A 13,015-nucleotide genomic window follows, 5' to 3' on the forward strand; every position below is an offset into this window, starting at 1 on the left:
AGAAATATGATGCAGAACAGTAGACGAGAGGAAAAAACGTAGAAGAAACTTGAAGAGACAGTCTTCTCAAGTTATCTCAAAAGCCAGTGGAAGGCAAATGTTTCTTGAGGCTGAGACATCTCTGGCCAACGTGATTACGTGCTGTAATGTGATAGCTGTTGGGAGGCCTTTGCAACAAGCTCGTAGCCGAGTGTCACGTGAGGCACCGTAGGCTTCTGAGAAGGTTCGTCCCACTTACTTCATCACATTATCTTTGAGAAATTCCAGGGGACTTGGAAATAAACAAGTGCACAGTCCTGTTCCTGTGCCTAGCAGGATTGGGCTGGGATGGTGTGTTTCAAATAAGAAATTATTTCATGTATACTCAGGGATTAATCTATGTGGCTTTATACATTTTCCTTTCCCAGATGGCAGTACCAGTAGGAATTATTACTATTGTTTTAAAACTCTGGTAATCGCTTGCTTTCATGCCTTTGAAAGTATAAACAGTCTATTTCAGAGTTTTGCTTGCCACAGTTGTATTACTCATACTCTGTTTCTTGCTTTTTTGCTGGTAGAATACGTACACCAATGCAGACAAGCTTTTGGAGGCTGCAGAGCAGTTGGCTCAGACTGGGGAATGTGACCCTGAAGAGATCTATAAAGCAGCCCGGCATCTGGAAGTACGGATTCAGGACTTTGTCCGGAGGGTGGAACAGAGAAAACTTCTCTTGGACATGTCAGTCTCCTTCCATACCCACACCAAAGAGGTAAGATGTGCATGAGGGCATTTTTCTGTGTATTGCAGAGTGCTGCAAGAGGCTGACTCTGAAAACTCAGATGACATAGAAAAGGCATCTTCACTGTGCAGGGCTGATATACAGTTCATCTGATGCATATGAGTAACTGTTGTAAAGAGGAATCAAAATGTGAATGAAATATATAATGATACAGTACACTAAAACGTAGGGACAGCATATCTAACATATCAAGTGGTGTTTAATTCACAACTAGACTGTATTGTTATAAAGCAAGAATTCTCTTGTAAGAACATGAGTTGATATTAACACATTAGGTATAAACATGCTAGCAATGTCACACATATCCTCAGAGGGATCCATTTGAATGTAATGTTAATTAATGTAGCCATTATTAAGTGTTACTGGAAATCTTACATTTTTTAATGAGGCAGACACCACTTTTCAAAATTACGGTTAAAGAGCAAATAGCCACATACTGATACAGTGAATCAGTGAGGACCTGAATAAATGCTGTTTAGTGTAATTGAAAAATAGCCAGAGATAAGGCTGTCTCGCCAGAGATACAGTGGACAGGACATCAAATTGGAGGCCACTGGGGATGTAATTAAAGCATACTTCACATTTTTCTGCAGACCAAAGGCCATTCAGTGATGAGTGACTTTTAAAGATAGGGTTTCTGCTGAGAGAGATTAATTTAGTTAGAATGGTTGTTTTCATGCTCTGCAGCATCTGTTTGCAAAAACACACTTGATCAGAAAGATGCTCTTAGAAGCTGAAAGCTTTGCATGTGTTTGTTGATTTACATGTTACAAAGAAGTTGTGTATAGCAGGCTTCAGCGTGTTGGGTAGCCTCCTTCAATAGGTGTATGCACACGTTCATGTATATTTATGGAAGATAGTTGGAGTTACAGTGTGTCCGTTATAACTTTTGCTGCATGAAGGTTTTCCTTTTACATCCTGCTTCTGCAATATACTAAAATCTAGTTACTTTAAGCTTGTGAATAGCACTATTGTTTCCAGAGTAGCTCAAACGCTTGCAGCTATGCTTGTTTGCCACAGGGGAAACTTAATTGGTTATTTCCTCAGTCAAAATTATTTCATAAGTTTCCTACTGTGATTAACCTTGCTTCACCTATGCAGGTGGTGACTAGTAACACAAAGATAGGCATGAGTCCAGGAAGTTATCAGTATAATATGTTTTCTATCATCTGAATTTCTTCTGATTATTACTGGTACTGTGTAGCCTAATTTGGGTTTGGGAACTAGAGCTTCTCTGTATGAAGGGGTTTGGATTGCAGTGCACTGTATTCACTTCTACCCTTCTTCAACAAGAAGGGAATTTGCCTGCTTCACTCACCTGGTTTTAACGATCCCTGTGTTGGTGTATAGAAATGCAGATGTATAAAAATGCACATTTTTTTGAAATTATTAAAAAACCAGTCTTTTGTGAGCGTGTCAATGCTGTTTACTAGATATTGAGAGCAAACTCTAAATCTCTGTCTCGTTGATGTTTACCCATGGGACAGACTGGTGCTGTGATGCCTTTTTGGGAAGCTCAGTAAGTACTTGCTGTCAGTTTTAGGGAGATCCAGAGTGGACAGGCTCCAGGTGCCCCTCTGTCTCCAGAGGGAGAGACGAGGGAGCTGTAGCATAAAACTGGGACATCACCAAAGTCAGGGTGGACCCAGGAATCCACATTCATCAGAATGAATGACAGCCATTGGGTTGGCTGCAAAGAGGCTGCTAAAGTTACTGCAGTCTCCAGCAGCACCCCACCGTTGGAGGATGCACAGTAGCTCTGCAAGAGAAAGGAAGTTTTCACTTCCTTACCCCTGTGTTAATTCACTCCTGTGGGGGCCAAACACTCTGGTTTTCTGAAGGTTCATTGAATTTCATTGTGTGACACTACCTGCCTCCTTCAGTGGCACTTTTCTGCACTGGTGGGAGTCACACAGCCCAATACCTTTTTTTTTTTGCCAAAAATAGTAAGTGAGGAGATCACTGCGGTTTTAGTATTTGTCTGCCAGCTGTGAGGATCCCCACAGACACAGTGAAGTAACCAAAGACTGCCAGGGAGGACCTGGTGCAAAGAGCAAAGCATTACAACAAGAGAGCCTTAGCACATGTTTGGATCTATATTGGCCTTTTAATGCTATAAATGGATTGGCTCAAGTAGAAATTACTCATTTCTTGGCCTTGCTTGGCCCTTCATGTCTATTGTAAAATGGTGAGTTAACCAATGTAATTGTCATTTTCAATATGAATATGAAACAGATAGCTAGATTCCACAAAAATGAAGAAATACAAATGTCCTTCCTTTGCTACCATGCCTGTGACAGTATGTCCTTTTTCTGTTTCATACCAACTGATCTCAGTTGGTTCCTCCCTGGGCTCTGCCTAGGAAATGTGCTTGGCCCCAGTGAGAGCTCCCAGCCTACACAGCTGGGCTAGACCAAATGCAGGTCCTTGCTCTAGCCACTCTCCTACTTGTCCAGGTCAGATCTGCACCATCCATGCTCATTTTATGAAACTGCTTAAAAATAATTTTGCTCTATTTGCTGTGATTTCAGTCCCAAACAACAAAGATAACATTAGATTCCAATTTTAAAGTCAGGATTTATCAACCAAAATTCCCTTTGAGTGAGTAGCAGTTTTAGTTGGGTTAAAGAGTTTGGAGTCAGATTTAAATTCCAGCAGATGTCAAGGCAAAAAATCCTTTTGCTGCAGCAGTAAAATACAGGGAGATCTGAGATCCATTGCTGCTGTTTTACCAGGAGGCATTCCAGTTACAGTGTGGACACATGCCTCCCTGATTAACCTTGCCCCTCCTGCCTGCCATGCTGTGCCTGATGTTGGACTGTGCCCATCCAAACCCATCAACTGGGAGTATCTTGGGTTGAGGAGAAAGTAGTTTGGCTGGCATGTTAACATGTTTAACAACTGACATATTTTCCATTATTCTAGAAGGCATTATTAATTATGTAATAATAACCATCATTATTCACTTCACCCTTTGTGGTTCTTAAAACAATTTCTGAAACTATTAACAACTGTTTCTCTTATGTCCTTGGAAATGAATAAACAGTTCCCTTCATGTTTTCTTGGCAATAATGAAGGAAACTATGGCCTAGATGTATTTTTCATCTAAGTTTCCCAAATTCTCATTATTTCTTGATATATTAATCTACTGAGACAGAACTGGTGAAAGGGAGAATTAAGTATAAATAATTGGTCTTACTGACATGGTTTTTATGGAAATATTCTAAATATCTTTCTGCAACGAACATGTCACTTCTGCCAGTCTTCCTAGAACAGATGAATTACATTTCTGATGCGATAATTCCCAGGCGTGGATGAGTGCATTGATTGTGAACTTCTCACTGCTTCACCTGTACTCTGCCCACCCCTTCATCTCCACGTGTGACTACTCAGATTCCCAGCACCTGAGAAATTTTTACCAGCTCCCTTTTTTAAAAAGTGATCTTGTCAAAGAAATGTTTCCTTTTGTAATCTGCCTTGCTAGAATTTCTTCAGGACAATATATAGTGTTGAATTAGGGAACCATTTAAATCTGGATATCCCACAAGCAATGAAAGTTAAGAGTGGCTTTTTTATAGTACAGTAGACTTGAGTCACTGCCCATTTAACGTGAAAACATTATAAGAGGATTCCTGCCGCTAAACACTGACTTATACAGTTGAAGGAATATGGAAAAGGCTGTCAATTAAGCATAACAATAATTTTGATATATTTTTTTAAGTGGCTTTACTTAAGAATACATGCAATAGGCTGAAATTATGACTTTCTGGTATGGTAAAAACATTTTAGACGCATAAATTTAGAGCAGTTCCCTAAGTGGTTGTTAGTGTCATAACTCATGAGAAATATAGTTGTCCTATTGCCATGCCTATAAAAGAGATGTTGTGTGTCCCACTGTCCTACAATATTTATTATGCTCTCTTAGTTTATAGTCAATAGTTTCATACCCTTTTAGGCCAAGGCATTCTTGATGGTGTGAGCAGAAACCTGGTACCTTGGGAATCAAATCCAATTATCTGCATGGCAGGGTAAAGTTATAAATTATTATCAGTGGGATAAATGCATTCAACAGACTTGTACCCAAATAATTTCTCTCAGGATTAAGTGTGATTGAATTCAGATTCTTAATTCAGATCTGAATCAATTATTGGCAGGATTGTCAGATCTTGCAGTTTTATCATAGATCTCATGATAGTTGATGTTTTTCTGTAAGCTCTCAGCTGCTAGGATCAAATGATGATACAAGATTCTTGGCTGTCATTTCATTTTGTTTAAAAGAGAATAGTTTTTGAGCCTTATGGAGAAAAGGTTGCAGATGGGATAAAATCACACCCTGAAGACTTAAAATCTTCAAGACAAATAATAAAAACATCTCATAATTCATTCTCTGAATCTTAGTATTTTGCATTGGTCTCACAGTTTTATACTTATGGTTCTGAAGTGTACTTTACAATTCCAAGTATAAAAATGTAGACACAAAAGAGCAGTCATCATTTCCGTGTCATTAAAAACTTCTAAAATCCTCTTGCATAATTAAATGACAACTTAGCATCTTGTAAATGTCTTTACTTTCCATAAAGATCTTCTCTATTTAGCAATCATAGTTTTGTTTTTCCTGGCTTAAAGTGGGAGGAAATACTGCTACCAGCAGTTTCTGATACAGCTTCAGTGCAGGGGTTTTAAACAGCAGTATAGAAAGGCCTGGGAATTACTTTTGTCAAGTAAGTGTTGAGATGAGGCTACACATAGATAGCTGGGTGTGACGTCTACATGCAAATAAATTCTTGGCTTCATCGGCGGGATTTTAAACTTTTAGGATTAATGTAGGTGTTTAAGAGCAAGTATATGTACCTCAGTGTATTCTCTATATAACTGAAGTAAAGGTTTGTTGTGTTACTTGTTGTATTGGCTGATAATGAAGTTGCTAATTTAAGAACAAGAAGGTACTTCACTGAATTTAGATCCATTTACAGTATATGGGTGTTACCTGAATGAAAAAGGAGTTTTGCAATTGCTTCATAGCTCTTCGGGGCATTAAAAGCATGTTTTACCACCTATAGGTTTCTCATACCTCAGTTGGTTTCAGATTACCAGTTTTGTGTTGTCTTGAGTCCTGCAAAACAGCAGCAAAAAGCAGGAGCGGCAGTACTGTGGTTTCAGGCCATGTGCCCTGTGCTTTGTTGGCCCTTGGTAGGTCAAAAGAGCAATAGCATGAGGTGCTTAGTGCTTGCAGTTCCACGTGGAGCCTGCCAGGTCTATCTGGCCCACATAATAGGGGGATGAGTATGCTCAGGAAATATTTAATGTTGAGAAAAATGAACTGCCAAACTCTTAACAGGTTCTTACTGAACATGTGCAAGCTGGAACTTGGCGGAGGTCTTCTGAGTGACCAAATTTGGGCAAATTTTCAGAGGGATGACATAATGTATGTTCTTGACATCAAGGCTAAACCCTGCAAAATTTCAAACCCTTGCTTAAAAGCGTGGAGGCTCTGGAGCATCTCATATGAGCAGAAATAAGACTCCTTTTCTAACACAGGCAAAGTAAGTCCTTTTTCCCCTTCCTCTCATTTTGGACCTTTTACCTCAAAATTCATCAAGTTCAGCCTTAGGCAGATAGCTGGTATGGAAAGTTTCACTCTGAACAGCTTGTCTGATAAGGCCATGAGAAAACGAGAGCAAAGTCCTGGACCATTAAGTGTCAGGCAGCTTCCTATATAGACCTAAATTATTTGTGTTCAGCAGGTCACCTTGGTCACCCCATAGATATCAGTGAGGTTACTCAATTGAGTAATGGGAGTGGGTTTACCCTGTCAGTTAGGAACAGTAACAGTGTTTTATTGCAGGCACTGCTAACTTAATTTTACTTGATAACCAAGGCCTGTGAAATTAAATTCTCTCTGCTTCAGTTGAATATCTGAATATAGGAGATGATTTCAGTGCAAGTCACAATTTTGACAGGGCTTGGCCCTTGTGTTGTGGCAGAGTTGCTGGGAAGCAGGGAGCAGAAAGCTCATGGGGCTAAGGTCTGCTGCTGTTGACTCTCATCAGAAGAGTTGACCGAATGAATCAAAGTTAATCATGGAGCAAACATGACAGTAGTTCTGGGATATATTGTATAATCCTGTCATTCATTGTAAATTGACCCAGGATTCAAAGTTAATGTTACTGAACTTAATAATTTGTTGTTTGACTTTAACTGTTAATATTGACATTTCAGAGCAATTGCCCATTAGATAGTAGAGACTTGTGGTGAAGGGGATAATCAGTTTAGCAATTCCACTTGCTGGCAACTTCTAGAAGTCCTGAAAAGGTCTTGATCTCTGAAGATGTCTGCCACAAACTATTTGTCTTGCACACTCGTGCACTACTCCTGTCCGGGACAGTGCTTTTGTTCCTTTTCTCATATTACAGCAAGATTTAAAAACCAATGAAAGCATAAAACACTAAAATGACCCAAACTGTCTCTCTGCACATAAGTTATCCACCGACTGGCCATTTCACATCCCAGCACTTTTCAGGGTTAGCACCACATGCCTTGTTCAAAAGCTAGAAATTTTGTTCCTTCAATGGGATAAAATGAACAGCTGAAATACATACAAAGCAGCATACAAAATCGGACTTTGAGAATACCTGCCCCTCCTCTCACTGCAGGGCTGTGAAACATCAAACCTTAAATTTATGCCTCTTACAAGTATGAATGTTGATTTTGCTGGGAGCTGAATCAGTGTAGTTTGATGGGTGGGTATTGTAAGCAGAGAAATAACAAGACAAGGGGGTGAAAAAAGCAAATGCTTTTATAAGGGTTTAAGTAAATGCTGATTTTTAAAAAAACAAATGCTCAGTTCATAAACATTCTGATATTCCCATCAGAGGTGGATTTGCAGGCAGAGAGCAGAGGACTCTTGTCTGTAAAGCTACCAAAGATCTGGGACTGAGGAACCAGGACAGCTGGGGTGATGTGGGTTGCCCCTCTTTGCTGTCCATTTGTTGTCTAGAAGCAAGGTTTTTTCATGAAGGATTAAGAAGCTGGGAATGGAGAGAGCTGTGGTATCCTGGCAGCACATCCTGCTCTTGAGCAGGGGAGTTTGAAGCACAGCCAGACTGCTAGTGAATAAAATTCTTCCATCTGTGATGGCAAAAAATTGCGAGACAGAATCAAGGTAATAAGAGTTAAATGTTTGTAAATGCAGCCATATAGACCAAATCTCAGGAAGCTGAACCTACCCTTCCATGCACCAAAGGGCAGGTGCATAGAAGAGAAGTACTTTCCATCATTCTGCTATGTGGTAGACAAAGGATTCCTATAGACTGCATTTAAGTTCACACTTTGCTGTCTGCATTTTTCAGGCCATTCAGCAGCATCTTGACTGACTGCTTGGCTTCACTCAAATACCATCATTGGCTTTTGAGGGCTTTTGCATGTGTTTTATGGAGATGGGTCTCCAGCCTGTATGCCTTGCACTCTGCAAGGTTCATGCTGCAGCTAGAAGGGTGTTTTATGAGCACCTTTAAATAGGATATGCCAACTCTCATAAAGTACCCTTTTATTAGTCATATTACAGCCCATTTTCCTGATTTCCTGAAGCTGAGGAAGATGATCTTCTCCCAGTTCCAGCATGTGGCCTTGCAGCTTCTACTGCTGTGTACAAAGCCAACAGAGTGGGCAGCCAGTGCCTGTGATAATTTGCGTACTGAGTAAATCTTCATCAAAGCTGTACAGGGACACTCCTGTAATTCACTCATCTCTCAGAAGATGCATTCTGTTGTGCCTTAAGTACACGTATGCAACGGAGTCTACACAGCTAGTTTAAAATTATTAGTGTCAGCGTAATGGTTCAAGTTGATGGATCCAGTAAGACTGTTTGGTTAGAGAAAGGTGCCACAGTTTGTTTAAACCTTAGCAAGTTTCAGAATGATTCAGAATTGTCACAAGTGATTTATTTCTGAGATTCCTTTGGGCGCAGAGTTGCACAAAAGGCTCAAAGTGGCATATCAGGGTAAGACTGCAAGTGATATGGCCAGTCACTGGAAAAAGCACAGAGGGAAGAGGTAGGGCAACTCCCATTTGAGACGTAATGAAATGTTTAGCACCAGTGAACAATTTAGAGGAAAATGTAATTGTACCTGCATTTATTTAAGTAAATTGCTGAATTTGTAGTGTATATTTTACAGCTATGGAAAGCTCCTCCTGCACCAAATTGTACTGTGTTAAACTGGTGTAAATCTGAGTTGATCTTTTGATGTAGGAAGAACTTGATCAAGTGCAGAATTTGGTTTGTTTAGTACAATTACTACAGTTAATTACATCCAGATTCATAATTAAAAATAAGTTCTATTAAAATTATACTAGAAGAGGAACATGTTTCTATAATTCGTGATGGTAGCAGAAGAAGAACAGAACATGTACATCTGATTCTTCAGTTATAAGCCAACTTTCTCTCCTAGAGCGAATAGTCCCTGAATTACATTTACATGACCTTGGGCTGGGGATCTACACACTCCCTGATGTAAGCACGGCTACCCAAATCATGTTTCCCTTGAGAGGAGATTATTTTGTGCTGTATCAATCTGGTCCATGCAGGACTTGGAAAAAGCATCAGATGTTTAGGCATTGCAAATCCTTTTGCCATAGGCAAGGTTACTAATTAAAAAGTATCAGCATACAGAAGCACCAGATGCAGCCCAACCAAGGATGAATGTCAAGAAATTGGCAAGGAAAAGGGAAAAAGCAAGAAAGAGGTTAGGGAAAGATCAGATGGATTTTTTTCACAGAATGTTCCCTTTCTTTCCACTTGTCGTTTCTTCCCAACCAGTTTGGTGGTATCTGACAATGTTACTTCTTGCAGCAGGGTGTCTCGTCAGCTGTATCTTACTGTGGAAGTCGCATATTGTGGCATTTCATATGTAGCGTCTGGTCATATCCCATCTTGTCACATTTTATTAGGTATGCTGTCATTGTGTGACACTTCACTGGTGGCATGTGGTCACATTACAGCTCATCGTTACATACATTGTTTTCTGTTTACTTTGACATTTCCATGAGACCTTGAATGTGACTTTGGAAAATGTTGTTGAGATATGCTTCCAGTTTATAAAGACCATCAGTTTTTTCAACTGAAACAGCACTGGATGCATTTTAAGTGTGAATAAATATCAGCTGATGAAGGTTAATTGTGCTGAAAAGTTTTATTATCTCCACCATGTTGGTGCAGGGAAATCGAGGTAGAAAAAGCAATTTCCTAAAGGCTGCGCAGTGAAGCCAGATTCACAACAGCATTTGAACAGATGCTTAAACCTAAGCACAGGCTTAAGTCCTGCCATAAATTAACCTGAACTTGGGGTCTAAGTGACTTCCTAATGCGTATTACGAAAAAGCTAGACGTTAGTGCTCAAAATAGGATTGTATAAGCCTGGCATAGTAGCAGAGGAAAATAGGGCCGATGGACATCTCTCTCTGGAGCAATTCTGTTTGTGTTTGCTTTTTTCCCCTCAACCCGCCCTTGGTTCTCTGCACGCTTATGTTACAACTCATGGAGTGGAAGCAGTGCAAATCAGGTGGGAAAAGAGGGTCCCCATATTTCACTGAATTCTTCTGCATTCTACTCGAGCCTTCATTGCTGTGATGGATGTTCACTTTACTGAGTTGGCACGAGCATCCTTTTGGGGTGTGCTCTGCCACACGTGACACTTCTCTGACACAGTAAAGGGGTAGAACATATACCCTGGAAGGTTGCTTGTTTACGTTAACATCCTTCTTTTGAACAACTAGCAAAAATGTTGTACAGTGGTAATTCTCATGGATTGAACTGACTGGTTCTTTGCTTTTCACTGGTCTCACTACTCAGTGTTTTTAAACTCGTTTTGAGGGGATTAAAACTCATCTCTGGCATTTGCAAATAGCAGTGTATAAACACCGAGTGTTTAATAGGGATTCCAAACACGCAGGCAAGATTTTCTTAGCAATCTCTTTAGGTTTTAGATTTTGTTTAAAGTGGTCCCTTGCTTGAAGTCAGAAGCATTAATTTCTAGGTAACAGGCACAGATGTCCTTCAAACCTCCAGTAAGTGGTCTCATTAAATACTTGAGTGAAATGAAGGGTATGGCATCAGATGAAATAGCTGGGAATAAAGAGCTGTATTGTCTTTTGGATGGAGGGAAACTGCCTGTGTTTTATATCCAAGAAAGATGCAGAAGTTGTTACAATGCATGAGAGGTGCCAGATGCTCCCCCAAAAGAAGGCGGGAGGGGGGGGTGTCATCTTTTCCACTGGTCTAGTAATCAGAAGAGAATTGTTTTTCTTGTTTAAAGCCATAGTTACCTTGATAAATAAAGCCTCAATTCTGGAGCCTCTATGGACCTTCAGCATGGACGTTTTAGGGCTAGGTATTTGCCTTAGACTTTTGTGTAGCTGACAACTATAACATTTTTAGTTTGCATGAGTCAGATTTGTGGCTCCATCTCTCTGAGGGACTTAACGCAGGTTTTACCACTAATGCATTAGTATTTCCATATCCAGTTAATCATACCAAAGCATAGATCGATTTGAAGGAAGCACAAAAACTATTTTTGTGTTATTTCTTCATTGTTTTCCAGGATTTTTTATCTTTGGTTTAGTCCATATTAAGTAATGCAATGCAGAAATTTTCTCCCTTTCTGGATGTGCAAGCTTATTAAAAGTCACCACAGCTGGATGTGGAAATATTGTGTTAGTATTTGAAATGTTTGTATGCATCTACATATGCCCCCTGTACAGGATCAAGTGATACATTAGCAGTAGTTTGGAGTATGTATGTGAATGGGACAGCTGCTCACAGATTTTGCTCGTGCTAAGAATAAAAGAACAAAGTCAGTTTCTGCAAATATGAGATAAAAGTTGTCCTGTGTAATAATCAAATTTCAATGAAAAATTGAAACGGTTCACTCGGTCTAAGCTAGCTAGCTGTTTAGAGTAGGTCACAGCATGAATTAGTAAATGCACAAGGCATCTGGTGATTTGGGGTTTTAATAGTCAGGATTTTTTAAAATCAATTGAATAGTTGCATTGGAATTAAACATCCAACCCTAATAGGGACTGATTTTCCTCAGCTGTGACAAACAGGATGTGTTTTCGGTTTTATGATTAACAGCTCTTCTGACTCTGGTGTTGCAGTGACCTGGAGTTCATCTTTTCATTGCTGTGGCATTCACAAGTGGGGCTTGGTAGTAATTTATTTCAGGTGATGTTAGTTGTAACACATAACCTAGGAGGTTTTTGAATCAGGTTCCTATTGTAAATTGTTCCTGAAAGATCTTCCTAATCTTATTAATATTGACTGATTCTTTGTATTAGGATTTCCCAGGGATTGGTGGAGTCTAAAGGATTAAAGGCCTCTGAGTCAAGGATGACCTAGATTCTGATAGATTTTATTATGCAAATCCTTACAATCAGAGGTCATTAATGGAAACATCTGAAGCTAATATGAGTTAATACATTTGAGTGCTCTCTGAAATTAATGTGTTTTGGTTCCAGGTGAGTACAGTACAGTTTAAGTATTTCAACACTGCTTTAATTTAGAAGTGTACTCAAAAAGTGACTTAGGAACTTAAATGTCCAAATCCTTTTTGCTGCTGCTGAAAGTGGCATTCTGGAGACACTTTTGAAAACTGGGTTTTCCTCTGAAGTCACAATAGGGGATCAGAAACTTTCTCCTCCACCCTTTCCAACGTGATAATTTCAAGAAAACAGTAGATTCCTAACAATGAAGCAAGTTCTCAGTTTCACTTTCATTTTTGTAAAGGAAGTTCCCTGAGCTTTTTTTGTTATCTTAAGTGGAAAAATGAAATATGATGAAGAACAGCAAGAAATTAAAAAGCCACTGGCTTTCCCAGCTGGAGGCAGAAGGATGATTTATACGCATGGCCATTTTTCTTTTCTATATTTACAAAGTACTCTATTACTTGAAGATATGATAAGCAGAGAAAATAATATTCCCAAACAACCTGGTCCTCGCCAGTTATAGTCCAGCTGTCCCTACTGTTTGATTGGGTGCAGGGACCAGATCAAACCCAGGAAGATTCTGAATGTAACTCATATATAAAAACATTAATGCATTTTTGTTTATGGTGGCTTTCCAGAGTTCAGCACCTGGACCTCAGGCCACATATGAAAATGCTCTCTATTTAGTTCTTTAAATATGTTTTTGTTTTTTTATTTATTTCATAAGCCTGACTACTTAATTATATTTGTTTCTTTCG

At 39.5% G+C, this 13,015-nt stretch overlaps 1 protein-coding gene across 1 annotated transcript in view; it reads left to right on the forward strand.

The window, feature by feature from the left end:
- KALRN (kalirin RhoGEF kinase) overlaps window positions 1–13,015 on the forward strand; it is a 526,387-nt gene that overhangs the window by 304,555 nt on the left and 208,817 nt on the right. Inside the window, 1 exon segment of the mRNA XM_068408148.1 lies at window positions 558–749. Within this exon segment, the coding sequence (XP_068264249.1) occupies window positions 558–749 (192 nt within the window).

Source organism: Nyctibius grandis, chromosome 9 (genome assembly GCF_013368605.1).
Source record: "Nyctibius grandis isolate bNycGra1 chromosome 9, bNycGra1.pri, whole genome shotgun sequence".
Lineage (NCBI taxonomy): Eukaryota > Metazoa > Chordata > Aves > Nyctibiiformes > Nyctibiidae > Nyctibius > Nyctibius grandis.